General features: G+C 33.7%; 1 protein-coding gene across 1 annotated transcript in view; it reads left to right on the top strand.

The window, feature by feature from the left end:
- Positions 1 to 16,120, top strand: part of MAN1A2 (mannosidase alpha class 1A member 2) — a 232,307-nt gene that overhangs the window by 92,469 nt on the left and 123,718 nt on the right. The window contains exon 4 of the mRNA XM_051992905.1: positions 3,940 to 4,058. Coding sequence (XP_051848865.1) covers positions 3,940 to 4,058 — 119 coding nt within the window. The remainder of the gene's footprint in view (positions 1 to 3,939; positions 4,059 to 16,120) is intronic.

Raw genomic sequence — 16,120 nt, 5'->3', positions numbered from 1 at the left:
TTTTTAAATAAAATTAGCAAAAGAGATGAGTGTGAAGAAGAATATAGAAAAAGAATACTGCTGATCAGGGCCTCTCATGTTCTGTATCCTTGAGCTGTGCTGGAATTAGAGGGATTTTGGAAAACATTTACTTCAGGAGGGTTTAACTTCCCAGGTAGTCTTCATCTGATCTAAGTGTTTTATAGTTAAGAAAACTGATGAATTGCAGAGAAGCTGTCACATATACAGAAAAACAAAAGACATTGCCCAAAGAGAACAGTCAGTTCATTAGTTGTGACAGTTTCAGAATTGGCAGGAACTTCAGAAACCATCTGGTCCAACCTATACTTTAAATTCCTTCTGTGTCATCCCATATAAGTGTTTATTTAGCCTTTTTAAAAGTCTTCATTTATAGCTAAGTCTCTTTTGTAAGCAGTCCATTCCATAGTTGGACATTCTGATTAATAGGAATCTTCCTTATAAATTTACTTTGAGGATTTTTGGGGGGTATTGTTTTCTTATATTACACTACTTATATGGAAATATGTTTTATATGATTGCATGTGTATAACGTTAAATTGCTTGCCTTCACATTGAGGAGGGAAGGGAAGAAAGGAATGAATTTGGAATTTAAATTTTTTTTCTTTTCCTTTTTTTTTTTTTTTTTTTTTAAATTTTTTATTATAGCTTTTTACTTACAAGTTATATGCATGGGTAATGTTACAGCATTGACAATTGCCAAACCTTTTGTTCCAATTTTTCCCCTCCTTCCCCCCATCCCCTCCCCCAGATGACAGGTTGACCAATACCTGTTAAATATGTTAAAGTATAAATTAAATACAATATAAATATACATGTTCAAACAGTTATTTTGCTGTACAAAAAGAATTGGACTTTGAAATAGTGTACAATTAGCCTGTGAAGGAAATAAAAAATGCAGCGGACAGAAATAGAGGGATTGGGAATTCTATGTAGTGGTTCATGGTCTTCTCCCAGAGTTCTTTCCCTGGGTGTAGCTGGTTCAATTCATTACTGCTCTATGGAACTGATTTGGTTCATCTCATTGTTGAAGATGGCCACGTCCATCAGAATTGATCATCATACAGTATTGTTGTTGAAGTATGTAATGATCTCCTGGTCCTGCTCATTTCTCTCAGCATCAGTTCATGTAAGTCTCTCTAGGCTTTTCTGAAATCATCCTGTAGGTCATTTCTTACCGAACAATAATATGCCGTAACATTCATATACCATCACTTATTCAGTCATTCTCCAATTGATGGAATTTAAAATTTTTAAGAAATGTATGTTAAAGTTGTTTTTACATATGATTGAGAAAAAAGAAAGCATTAAATTTAAACTGAAAATAATTTTATCCTTTTGCTTTTTTCTCCTGTTGGTTTTTATTTGTTCTTTGAGGCTAACAGAATAAATTTTTCTTAAAGTCTCCTATAGTTAACCATATAGTTGGAGATAATTCTCATTGTTCCCTCCTACCACCATGCCTCCCACCAGGTCTCTTTTCCAGAAAAAACATTTTCAGTTTCTTCAACTGTTCCACATATGGGAGAGTCTAAAAAAAGTTCCTTCATTGCCCTAATCATAGCCATCTGAATTTATTGGAGTTTGTTGGGTACTAGGCTTAAAATGTTATATCCAGAATTGATAGTCCTGATAGTTCACAATCCTGATGTCTTTGGACCTGAGCACAGCACAGTGGCACTAGCCCCCCTCTTGTTTTGTGTAGGTGAAGTGCCTCAGCTAATGCAGTAGAGGATGGCATTAACTTTGTAACTGCCAAGCAGCACTGGTCTGTCTGCTCTGCTGTCCTGCTTGTTTGATTGTAGCCCCCGATTGCTGCTGACACCTGCTTCTCTTTGCTCAGGAAAGTAAAGACTTAAAAAATGGAATCCTAGGAGGTGTTAGTTACCTCATTTCCCCTAGTTTTATTAAGTCCCAAAGTCTTTCCCCATTCCTCTTTTTATCAAGTTACAGTCAGGCAGTAGCACAGTTCACATCTACTGATCCAGGGCCCTCTCTTTGTTTATATCATGGTACTGTTTATACATGTAGGGGAAAATCTGTGAAAACTTTTACTGAAAGGGGAGAATGATTTGGCTGACAATTCTGTGACTTTCTAGTTGGATAGGAAATTTAAAATTCCAGGAAGTCTCTAACTTAAATTGAGTCCTGATAGATACATGCATCTGCATCCACTTAGTCCTACTTTAACTATTCCTTACTAGCCATAGTAACATTTCTGGCATGGAGTAGGCTGGTGATAGCTGTGCTCTGCTGTCTGTCTACTGTCCTTTGTTTGAGGAAGAATTAGGGAAATACTGTATCTGTTTAATTAAGATTAGTTTGGTGTTAAAAAATGATGTTAAGTCAGGGAGACCTCTGCGGGTTTGCTTCTCATCCATAGTCTCCCAGTTCCTTTTACATGATATTAATCATTGGTTGTTTGCATGTTGCCTCCCCTGTTAAAAGGTAAACTTATTGAGACCTGGAGTCTCAATGTTTTTATGTATTCTCAGCACTTAGCACATAATAAACACTTAATATAAGTTGAATGAATGACAATTGTTAAATATTGAAGCAGAAATGTATTTTGAAAATATTATAACAATTGTTAGTAGTACATTTAGTGATTTTTTCTCTGTTAATATTCAGTTTCTCAATAGATTTTTTTAAAAAAAGAAATAAATGTATTTTTTGAGGTATTAAATAGGTTTTAGTTGGGAGAAAAAGGTCAGAGAAACAGTAAGCATTCATTTAAACTTAGAGTGCCACCTACTGTTATGGCCACTGTAAAAGATTATTGGTTTACTTTTGATTATTTGATGTGGCTTATTAAATTTAATTGGCTTTTTAACAATTGAATCACTTTTCCACTGATTTAATCAGTTATTTGCTAAGTATTTATAAAGCATTTACAAAGTGCTAGGCATTATGCTAGACTTAAAATGAAAATCTCAAGGAGCTTGCAGTCTAATGAGTTGAGATATAATGACCATGTAAACATACATACAAAGTAGTCGACTTAAGATAATCTTTGAGAGAAAGTACTGGTGGCTGGGAAAGGGGGAGGAAAAAGCTTCATTTGTAAAATGACACATTTTCATATATGCTTTAGCTTTAATTTGACTTTTCATTTAGCTTTGACTCCCAGTCCATCCACCATTATGGCTTGTAAGAAAACCTTGATGTTATATAGTAATTTGTATATCATTAAAGGCAATGAGGGAAAGTAATTTTTATTATAAGAATTTTATCTGAGTTGCAATTTTCAGTGATGCTGCCTTTTTATATCAGATTTCATTAAAGTGAAGTATCACTTTTGTGTTAGTTGCCAAACCAAGGCATTTTGGACACAAAGATTTCAATCTTGTTTATTCCTCTAGTCTTAATAGAATTCCTTTCAACATCATTTAATTGAAGTTTCTGCATCTAAAAATTGAAATAATAAAATTTGTACTACTTAAGGACCTCAGGGGGCTATTGGAAGGAAAGTACTTTGAAAATTGTAAAGTGCTATAGAAAAGGGAATTGAAACTGCACTGAAAAGTTGTGAACTGTTACTTTCATTCTTTGCATCAAGAATCTCTTAAGATATTTTGAATTTTATTTTTTATGAAGAATATTGCTATTTTCATAATATTAAATATTACAAAAGAGATTTGAACCTTCTTTAATTAAGTCATTGCCTCTTTCCCTTAAAAGCAACAATGAATTTTTAAAACTCTCTAATTCTACTTTCTTTGTTGTGTATGAGCTCAAACTTGGATTCCACAATATTTAACTATAATCTTTATTACTGAAAGAATGTGAATGATTATCTTTCCTTGCCTTTTAAGATAGGTACTCTGTCAGACTTAATTTTTATGCTATTTTCCCTTTTTTAAAAAATGAAAGTTTAATGAAAAGAATACTTAGTTTGAAATTCTGTTTTCTTAATTCTAGGAAGTTCAAAAATGGGTGCTACTATAGTTGATGCTTTGGATACTCTTTATATCATGGGACTTCATGAAGAATTCAAAGAAGGACAAGAGTGGATTGACCACAATCTTGATTTTAGTGTGGTGAGTATATAATAATGATTACTGATCTTTTAAAGCAACATTGAAAAAACCCACAGAATTACGTTTCATATAGTTTTATATAACATTATAGGACCTTAATGTGATAGAAGAGGGACACTAGTCCCATAGCTGGAAAGCCTGAATTTAAGCTGCGATTCTGACAAAATGTTTGTTCTACCCATATCACAGGGATTGTTAAGAGAAAATATTTTTGTAAACTATCAAGTTTTTCATATGGATGAGTTATATCAACTGCTAATGAATACTAGAAATAAGCTTTTTTCCCCTTTCTATTAAAATATAAGCTTGATTCTGAAATTTAATTTTTTTAAAAAAAATTTATTTTTAATTCATATACCCTTTCTGGCTTTTTTCTAATAAGTCTTACTACTCTTGTTATCTATTTATTTTTACTTTGAACTACTGAACTAATTCTTCGAATGTTTTGTGAATAAATACAGCTGCAAGACTATATTGTCATCATATTTTTATATTCCTTTTTAATATTTTTGTTTTATCCATTGTACAAAATTCTGATGTTTGTCAAATAATTGATATTTAAGGATTGTATTAAGTACTTATTTCTATAAGTAATATGAATGGAAATAGATATATTGTATGTATTAGTTCATGTTGACTACAGATATTTTAGACTGTCAGGATCTTTTTTGGGTCCGCAAATGTTATAATATTTAAAAGCCCTCCTCCCATCCTTAACATGCTCATTAATCAATTTTTCCCCCTTTTTTCCTCTTGTGAAATTGAAGGCCATTTTTACAATATGATATAAGCCATTAACTATTAGTCTTCTCAGTAATTGTAATGAAAAAAAGAAAGGCATAGTTGTGTGAGAGAGGAAATGCATTCCTTTATTTGCTAGCATGACTAGTTTTCCTTGAGTTTGAAGATGTCATTTAGTGAGATTGGATACCTGAACATACTGTGAAAATGTGACAGGAGCTAACTTAGCCCAACAGTTATTGTTTTTTTTTTTTTTTTTGGTCAATAAATGAACATGTATGTTGGTCACTTAGGTGTGAAAAAGGAGTATTAACCATAGCAAGAAAAACTATGTATTTTTCTAACAAGTTGATGTGACTGTGGCTGGCCAGATATATCAAAGGCATTTCTGGAAGTTGAAGAACAGAATAAGTGAGAATCCTCCCAGCTTTTCTCTCTTTTCCACTTTAGTTAACTGATAAAATGTAAATAATAGTTATACTTTAAAAAAAAAAATTAATTCTTGCCACATGAGTTCAGCTCTTGCAGCTTTATAGAAATGGTTCACTTGAAAGTTACCAAGGTCCTCTAGCTTGCAAAATCAGTAGGCCTTTTTCAGTGAATTTGTTCCTTCATATCTCTGAAATATTTGACATTAAAGACCAACGCCTTTTTCTTAATAATGTTTGTTTTTTAGATTTCTGTACTGTATTCCCCTAGTTTTTCAATCTCTACCACTGTTTCATATTTTCTTATCATTGTAATATTTTTTCTCTAAGTTTGGATAACTATTCAAAATAAATTTCATTTACTTTCATGGTTTAGTTTATCACTTCAGTACAGTTGGCTTCCAAATTTAGATTACTAAGTTTGACCTCTTGTTATAGTGTAGCCAAAGTCGTCATTGTCGTCGTCTTCTTTTTTTTTTTTTTTATTAGCTTTTTATTTACAAGATATATGCATGGGTAATTTTTCAGCATTGACAATTGCAAAACCTTTTGTTCCAATTTTCCTCTTCCTTCCCCCCATCCCCTCCCCCAGATGGCAGGTAGACCACTATGTGTTAAGTATATTAAATACAGTTTATGTGTACATGCCCATACAGTTATTTTGCTGCCCAAGAAGAATCGGACTTTGAAATAGTGTACAATTAACCTGTGAAGGAAATAAAAAATGCAGGTGGACAAAAATAGAGGGATCGGGAATTCTACGTAGTGGTTCATACTCATTTTCCAGAGTTCTTTTGCTGGGTGTAGCTGGTTCAGTTCATTACTGCTCGATTGGAACTGATTTGGTTCATTTCATTGTTGAAGAGGGCCACGTCCATGAGAATCGATCATCATATAGTATTGTTGAAGTATATAATAATCTCCTGGTCCTGCTCATTTCATTCAGCATCAGTTCATGTAAGTCTCTCCAGGCTGCTCTGAAATCATCCTGCTGGTCATTTCTTACAGAACAATAATATTCCATAACATTTATATACCATAATTTGCTCAGCCATTCTCCAACCGATGGGCATCCACTCAGTTTCCAGTTTCTAGCTGCTACAAAAAGGGCTGCCACAAACATTTTGGCATATACAGGTCCCTTTCCCTTCTTTAATGTCTCTTTGGGATATAAGCCCAGTAGTAACACTGCTGGATCAAAGGGTATGCACAGTTTGATAATTTTTTAAACAGATTGCTCTCCAGAATAGTTGGATTCTTTCACAACTCCACCAAAAATACATCAGTATCCCAGTTTTCCTGTATCCTCTCCAACATTCATCATTATCTTTTCCTGTCATCTTAGCCAATCTGACAGTGTGTAGTGGTATCTCAGAGTTGTCTTATTTTGCATTTCTCTGATCAATAGTCATTTGGAACACTCTTTCATATGAGTAGAAATAGTTTCAATTTCATCATCTGAAAATTGTGTGTTCATATCCTTTGACCATTTATCAATTGGAGAATGGCTTGATTTCTTATAAATTAGAGTCAATTCTCTATAAATTTTGGAAATGAGGCCTTTATTAGAACCTTTGACTGTAAAACTCTTTTCCCAGTTTATTGCTTCCCTTCTAATCTTGTCTGCGTTAGTTTTGTTTGTACAAAAACTTTTCAATTTAATATCATCAAAATTTTCTATTTTGTGATAATAATGATCTCTTCTTTGGTCATAAATTCCTTCCTCCTCCACAGGTCTGAGAGATAAACAATCCTATGTTCTTCTAATTTATTTATAATCTCATTCTTTATGCCTAGGTAATGAACCCAATTTGACCTTATCTTGGTGTATGGTGTTAAGTGTGGGTCAGTGCTTAGTTTCTGCCATACTAATTTCCAATTTTCCCAGCAGTTTTTGTCAAACAGTGAATTCTTATCCCAAAAGCTGGGGTCTTTGGCTTTGTCAAAAACTAGATTATTAAAGTTATTGACTATTTTGTCCTTTGTCCTATTGACCTAACCTATTCCACTGATCAACTAGTCTATTTCTTAGCCAATACCAAATGGTTTTGGTAACCACTGCTTTATAATATAATTTTAGATCTGATACAGCTAGGCCACCTTTATTTGAGGGTTTTTTTTTTTTTTCATTAGTTTCCTTGAAATTCTTGACCTTTTGTTTTTCCATATGAACTTTGTTGTTATTTTTTCTAGGTCATTAAACTAGTTTTTTGGGAGTTTAATTGGTATAGCGCTAAATAAATAGATTAGTTTAGGTAGTATTGTCATCTTTATTATATTTGCTCGGCCTAGCCAAGAGCACTTAATATTTTTCCAATTATTTAACTCTGACTTTATTTGAGTGGAAAGTGTTTTGTAGTTTTGATCATATAGTTCCTGACTTTCCCTTGGCAGATACATTCCCAAATATTTTATACTATCATTAGTTACTTTAAATGAGGTTTCTCTTTGTAACTCTAACTGTTGGATTTTTTTAGTGATTATAAGAATGCTGATGATTTATCCTGCAACTTTGCTCAAGGTATGGATTATTTCTAATAGCTTCATCATATCATCAGCAAAAAAGTGATAATTTTTTAATGAGGAGAGTCTCCTCATTATCTACTCTAATTCCTTTAATCTCTTTCTCAACTTTTATTGCCAAAGCTAGCATTTCTAATACAATATTGAATAGTAATGGTGATGGTGGGCAAACTTGTTTCACTCCTGATCTTACATATGATACTTACTGACGGTTTTAAATAGATGCTCCTGACTATCTTAAGGAAAAGTCCATTTGTTCCTATAATCTCAAGTGTTTTTATTAGGAATGGATGTTGGAGTTTATCAAATGCTTTTTCTACATCTATTGAGATGATCATATGGTTTTTGTTAATTTGGTTATCATTATGATCAATTATACTAATAGTTTTCCTAATTTTGAACCAGCCCTGCATTCCTGGTATAAATCCTACTTAGTCATGATGCACTATCCTGGGGATGATTTTCTGTAGTCTTTTTGCTAATATTCTATTTAAGATTTTTGCATCAATATTCATTGGGGAGATTGGTCTATAATTTTCTTTCTCTGTTTTCCACCTACCTGATTTAGGTATCAGTACCATGTCTGTGTCATAAAAGGAATTTGGTAGGATTCCTTCAATCCCTATTTTTTCAAATAGTTTATATCGCATTGGGGTTAATTGTTCCTTAAATGTTTGGTAGAATTCTCATGTAGATCCATCTGGTCCTGGGGATTTTTTCTTAGGGAGTTGATTGATAGCTTGTTCTATTTCTTTTTCTGAAATGGGACTATTTAAGTAAGTGAAATGGATGACTACCTCCAAAAATATAGGCTTCCCTGATTAACAGAAGTTAATATATTTTTGGAGGTAGTCATCCATTTCACTTAGATTGTCAAAAATATTGTGTAGCCAAAGTCTTAATGAAGTTTTAAGCTATTAGAATTCTATAATGAAAGAATAAACTTTATAAAGCATTTGTACAATATTAATAGTTCTTGTGACTAGGTAGCTAGCATTTACATAGTACTTTAAGGTTTGCAAAGTGCTTTATATGGAGCATCTCCTTTGATCCTCATATGAACTTTGCAAGGTAGGTACTACTATTTTCTCCATTTTATAGAAAAAGAAACTGAGGCAGAAAGAAGTTGTGGCATAATCACATGAGAAGGATCTGAGGTTGATCCTGAGTCTAGCATTTTGTGCTCTATAGTCCCAGCTGCCACTAATAAAGACCTTTATATAGAATGGTGGTCTCCCAAAATGAATGTTCTCTTTATTGGTCTAAATAAGTGATTTCATTAATGTAGATAACCTCTGGGTAAAGAAATTTTTTTGTACTCATCCAGGCAGTCAGCTTTTCAGTGGATTAGAGTATCTAAAGGTTAGTTATCTACCCAATACTTTTTGAATCATTGATCAGCTCTCTATTCACCTTCTGAATTTTAGGTACAGTTATATTAATAGAAGTAGTCTTAGGCAGAGGTTCTTAACCTTTTTTGTGTCATTGGACCCCTTGGCAGTGTAGTAAAGCCACTTCACAAAACAGTGCTTTTTAAATACACAAAATAAAATATATAGGATTACAAAGGATAGCAATTGTTTTGAAATAGAATAATCAAAACATATATATTTTAAAGTTTATAGACCTTAGGCTAGGAACTCCTGATTCAAAACAAGACTTGGTTATACGCTGGTGTGATCAGATCATGTCTTAAAGTATTATAGTTCAGAGTATTTTTAGGATGGAGGTTGACAAATTGTAACACATTCAAAGGAAGGTGACTAGAGAATGGTTCAAAGAGTGAAATCCCAAAGAGCTACAGTTAAAATTAGAATGACTATCATAGCCCAGCAGGGAGAATTGCTTGGTCACAACAGTTACTGATTTCATATATTTTGAAGGACTTTCTTAGTTTTATTATGCTTGGTTACATGGTTCAAAGGTTAGGTGTTTATAGATGCCTTTAACATTTGAATCACTCAACTCGCAAGACCTTTGATATTAGTGTCCAGTGCCCTGTGGTCATGGAAAAATAGACTTTTATGAGATTTGTGATGACCGCGTATTTAAAATCAGCCGGAATCAGTAATTCAGATTAAGGGAAAAATCTTCAATCTTTATTGAAGTGAAGAGGTGAAGAAGGATTGTGATAGCAATATGGGCAGACAGGTAGCCAGCTAGCAGAGGGGGATTGGAGATGAAGGGCCATCACGATAGCAACGCGAGCAGCTGTGTCAAGAAGCCAGCCAGCAGTCTCTCCTTCCGCTTCCCATTCCATTCCCTTGCCTCCACCCACCAAAAACGTCATTTCCTATACAACACATCAGGACTTGCACAAAGAGTGGGCAGGGGCCATTCTTTCTCCAAGCATATATAGTAATAGAGTATGGTCCAATTACTATTTAGCCTCACGTGCTTGGGACCTCAGTGCATCAACTCAAGCTTCAGCCCATTACAGAGATTGATGATAAACAAAAACAAAAAAAGGATTGTAATTGGAGAAGAGAAAAGGAGAGCTAAAATGGGGTAATTTATAACACATGACGAGGCACAGACAGTAGAGGGAAAGCAGGGAAGTGGATGAGCATTGTTTCAATCTTTTTTTTTTTTTCTTTTGTTAAAGTTTTTTTTTTTAAATTTTATTTAATAATAACTTTATATTGACAGAATCCATGCCAGGGTAATTTTTTTATAACATTATCCCTTGCACTTACTTCTGTTCCGATTTTTTCCCCTCCCTCCACCCCCTCCCCTAGATGGCAAGCAGTCCTATATATGTTAGATATGTTGCAGTATATCCTAGACACAATATATGTTTGCAGAACCGAACAGTTCTCTTGTTACACAGGGAGAATTGGATTCAGAAGATAAAAATAACCCGGGAAGAAAAACAAAAATGCAAATAGTTCACATTCATTTCCCAGTGTTCTTTCTTTGGGTGTAGCTGCTTCTGTCCATCATTTATCAATTGAAACTCAGTTAGGTCTCTTTGTCAAAGAAATCCACTTCCTTCAGAATACATCCTCATACAATATCGTTGTCGAGGTGTATAATGATCTCCTGGTTCTGCTCATTTCACTTAGCATCAGTTCATGTAAGTCTCTCCAAGCTTCTCTGTATTCATCCTGCTGGTCATTTCTTACAGAACAATAATATTCCATAACATTCATATACCACAATTTACCTAGACATTCTCCAATTGATGGGCATCCATTCAATTTCCAGTTTCTCGCCACTATAAACAGGGCTGCCACAAACATTTTGGCAGGTCCCTTTCCCTTCTTTGGTATCTCTTTGATTGTTTCAATCTTAATCTCATTGAATTTGTCTTAAAGAGGGAATAATAACACCCTTATATAGAAATACCTTATATCAAGATAAGATTGAAATGGATTCATGATTTAGACATAAGGGATAATATTATAAGCAAACCAGGAGATCAAGGGATAGTGTTTGAGTTCAATCTTTGGAGAAGGGAAGAATTTATGACCAAACAAAAAATAGAGAATATTATGAATTGTAAAATGAATAATTTTGATTACATTAAATTTAAAAGGTTTTGCACAAACCAAACCAATGCAGCCAAGATTTGAAGGGAAACTGGAAGGTGGTAAACAATTTTTATAGCCAGTGTTTTTGAAAAAGACCTCATTTCTAAAATACATAGAAAACAGAGTTAAATTTATAAGAATACAAGTCATTCCTTAGTTGTGATAATCATAAAAGTATATGAACAATTTTCAAATGAAGAAATTAAAGCCATCTATAGTGATCTGAAAAAATGCTCGGAATCATTTTTGATTGAAATGCAAATTAAAACAACTCTGAGGTACCATCTCACACCTGTTGGATTGGCTAAGATGACAGGATAAATGATAAATGTTGAGAGGATGAAGAAAAACTGGAACACTCATGGTGGTGGTGTTGTGAACTGTTCTAGACATTTTGGAGAGCAGTTTGGAACAATGCTCAAAGGTCTATCAAACTGTGCATACCTTTTGATCCAGCACTGCCACTATTGGGTTTGTGTCCCCAAAAGATCATAAAAGAAGGAAAAGAGCCCATATGTAAAAAAATGTTAAAACAGCTTTTTTTGTGGTTGCAAGGAAGTGAAAATTGAGGGAATGCCCATTGCTTGGACCTGGCTGAATAAATTATGGTATATGAATGTAATGGAATAATAATGGTGAGTAGGTTGATTTTTAAATTGCAAAGACTTACATGAAGTGAGCAGAACCAAAAAAGCATTGTATACAACAGTAGCAAAATTATGTGATGATCTATAGGATAAATTAATTGGGATAGAAACTATTAGAACTAGAGATATTGATTAGAAATATGTTTAAGGGGAGATGTGATGCTATGAAGGAAGCCTCAAGGTAATTGATAATTATTAAATATTGATGATGAGGGGAAAAAGTCAAAAGATAGGGTTTTGACCTCTCTACTATACTGCATTCTTTAGTAATTAATCATAAATTCCATGAGGATAGACAATTATTTTATATTCCCAACAGTGGTGACTACCAAGTGATGAATTTTATTTAGCAGATCATGAAACTTTCTGGTAAAATAAAGAGGATTTCCCTTCAGTGTTGGTTATGGAAATGCCCTTGCCAATAAGTAACCATTGAGATAATGAAGCCATAATACATAAGCAAATGAGTGAAAAGGTTTTTGGGAACTAATTTGAATATTTGAACATGAGAACTGGTAGTTTTTGATCAATATAATCATTTAGACATCCAGAAAAACTTAATTGTTGGTTCTGAAGCACAGTTAAAAGCTTTGGTTCTGTATTCCATTTTTTTATGTTAAAATTTTTTTTCTTACAATTTTTAATAAAATTTTCAAACATTTGAGTAATTCTTCTATTAAAATAGTTAAATTTTTACAAAGTGCTTCAAAACTGAATTTCAGACTTGTCACCTGGTAATAGACCTTGGAACTATAGCAACAGGTTTAAATGTTTGAAAATATCATTCACTATTATAATATCATTGACTATTACAACATGGTCCTTTTGAACAAATATTGTGCATTTGCAGATATATTGGTAAGGGACCAATAACTTAATAGTTTATAATAATAAGGGCACTGCAGTAGAACATCTCATTTGACAAGGTAATGATTTTAACTTTCTTGAAGACTAAGGAATAACTAGATTGGAGCATAATTTGGCTTCCTCTACTCTGACAAAGTGGTCTATCTTAGGGAGTTATATCTAGTTTAGGACTTCGCTAGGGTTTCAATAAAGATTCTTACTTTATGAACCCATTCAGGAGACATAAGGTATTATAGATAATTCTAAATATATAGAAAAGAACTGCTATAAATATTTTTGTTTATATTGGACCTTTTCCTTTTTGTTTTTACTTTTCTATTTGAATACAGACCTAGTTGTGAAAGAATATGCATAATTTTGTATAGGCTTTTGAACATAGTTCCAAGGAAATTACTCTACTTAAGGGTGAATCAGTTCACAATTCTAACAGTGTATTAATGTTTCATTTTTCCTACATCCCCTCCAACATTTCTCATTTTCCTTTTCTCTAGTAGCCATACTCTATAGGTGTGAGATACCTCAGTTTTAATTTGCATTTCTCTGTGGTCATTTTTTCATATGGCTATAGATAGCTATGATCATTACTTTCTCTGAAAGCTTCACATCTTTTCGTTGAGAAATGAACGATTCTTATTTTTATAAATTTGACTGTAGACCTTTATTAGAGGAACTTGCTTCACAACATTTTTTTACAGTTACTATTGGCTATTTCCTTCCATTCTGCTGCCCCCTCCCTCCACTTTATTCTGTTCTTTCTCTCCTTTGAACCTGTTCCTCCTCAAAAGTGTTTTGCTTCTGACTCTTCCTATCCCCAATCTGCATTCCTTTATATCATTTCTATACCCAGTTGAATGCATTCTGAGCCATAAAAGTGAAGTTCTCCCCCTCAATTTCCTCTTCATTATAAAAACTTTTTCTTATCTCTTTTATGTAAGATAATCGAGCTCATTTTGCTTCTTATTTACCCTTTCTCCCAGTACATTCTTCTCTCAGTCCTTTTTATTTTTAAATATCACCCCTTCATATTCAATTCACACCATGGATACCTCACCCTCTCCCTCTTCTCCCTACCCCCCTCATAATGACAAAGTTCTAATGAATTATAGGTAGACTTATATAAACAGTTTAATCTTATAGAGTCTCCTGAAATTTTCCTTTCTTGTTGACCTTTTTATCCTTTTCATTTTTAATTTTGAAAGTCTAATTTTCTATTCTTCTCTGGTCTTTCCATCAAGAATGCTTAAATGTCCTGGGTAGGTGATTTTTGATTATAATCCTACCTCCATTGCCCTTCAGATATCATTCCAAACTCTCTGAATTTTTAATGAAGAAACTGCTAAACCTTGTGTTGTCCTGACTGTAACTCTTTGGTATTTGAATAGTTTCTTTTTGGATGTTTGCATGTTTTCTCCTTCACTTGATAATCTAGAATTTGGCTATAATATTCCTGGGAGTTAGCATTTTGGGATCTCTCTCAGGAAATGATTTGTGGATTCTTTCACTGTTTGTTTAACCATCTGATTCTAGAATATCAGATAATAGCTTGAAAGATGTCTAAGGTTTCAGATAGTCCAGTAATTTTAAAATTATCTCTCTTTGATCTGTTTATCTTCTCTTTTTTCCATTCTTTTATTTTTTTCTTGATTTCTCATAAAGTCATTGATTTCTATTTGCTCAGTTAGAATTTTTAAGTAATATTTTCTTAAGCAAGCTTTTATATCTCCTTTTCTGTTTGTACAATTCTACTTTTTCCCCTCAGTGAATTTTTGTGCTTTTTTTTTTTTTTTTTTTTTTTTTTTGGCCCAATTCTACTTTTTAATACGTTATTCTCCTCGTTGCCTTTTTGTATCTCTTTTGGCATTTGGCCTGATGCATCATGTTCTTCAGTATTGTTTTATGTCTCTTTGCTTTTTCGTGATTTTCTTGCCTCACCAATCTCATTTCTCTTCCAAAATTTTTCTTTACCTCTTACTTGACTTAAATTTTTTTCAGCTCTTCCATAGTCTGAGACTTTTTTTTTTTAAGCCTTTGGATGTAGGAGTTTTGACTTAGTTATCTTCTAAGTGTGTGCTTTGATCTTTCTTATCACCATAGTAACTTTCTGTGGTCAGGATTTTTTTTCCCTATTTGCTTATTTTCTCAGAATGTTTTTTTTTTTTTTTGTTTGTTTGTTTTTGTTTTTGTTTTTTTTAGTTTTAACTCTGTTATATTTGGGCTCTCTTTCCAGAGTGGAGGGTACACTGTCCCAAACTTAAGGGGTTTCATGCAGCATTTTTCAGAGATCCTTCTAGGGAGCTATTAAGTTTTCAGTTGTTCTAAGGTGGTATGACATAGAGAGAAGTCTTTCATCCTCTTCTGGCCAGCAATCTATGAGTGGCTACAAATGATTGACCTTTTCTTGCAGTGTGACTGCAGGTTCTGGTGTGCCACTCCCAACTGTGAGACAGATCTGAGGATGGGTTCAGTGTTAGTAAGGAGACCCCTCGTAATCTGGATGGCTTCAGCCTCTCCCCGCCTGTGCCAAGAACTCCACAAGCAGTTGTTGCCACTGCTTACCCAGTGGCTCCCAAGGCCTGCTCCTAGTTCTCTGGGGTTGGGGTTGGATCTGTGCTGGGCTGTGTTACACTCTCACCCCATTGGGACAGACTTTTCATGCTTTCTTTCTTTCTTTCTTTCTTTCTTTTTTTTTTAATTTTTAAAATTTTTTTAAAGTAACTTTTTATTGACAGAACCCATGCCTGGGTAATTTTTTACATTATCCCTTGCACTCACTTCTGTTCTGACTTTTCCCCTCCCTCTCTCCAGTCCCTCCCCCATGGCAAGCAGTCCTATACATGTTAAATAGGTTACAGTATATCCTAGATACAATATATATGTGCAGAACCAAACAGTTCTCTTGTTGCACAGGGAGAATTGGATTCAGAAGATAGAAATAACCCGGGAAGAAAAACAAAAATGCAAGCAGTTTACAATCATTTCCCAGTGTTCTTTCTTTGGGTGTAGCTGCTTCTGTCCATCATTGATCAATTGAAAATGAGTTAGATCTCTTTATCAAAGAAATACACTTCCATCAGAATACATCCTCAAACAGTATCGTTGTTGAAGTATATAATGATCTCCTGGTTCTGCTCATTTCACTTAGCATCAGTTCATGTAGGTCTCTCCAAGCCTCTCTGTATTCATCCTGCTGGTCATTTCTTACAGAACAATAATATTCCATAACATTCATATACCACAATTTACTCAACCATTCTCCAATTGATGGGCATCCATTTATTTTCCAGTTTCTAGCCACTATAACCAGGGCTGCCACAAACATTTTG

This window comes from Antechinus flavipes, chromosome 4, assembly GCF_016432865.1.
Source record: "Antechinus flavipes isolate AdamAnt ecotype Samford, QLD, Australia chromosome 4, AdamAnt_v2, whole genome shotgun sequence".
Taxonomy (NCBI): domain Eukaryota; kingdom Metazoa; phylum Chordata; class Mammalia; order Dasyuromorphia; family Dasyuridae; genus Antechinus; species Antechinus flavipes.
Note: the sequence above shows the minus strand (reverse complement) of the source record. Positions and strands in the feature narration are given on the sequence as shown.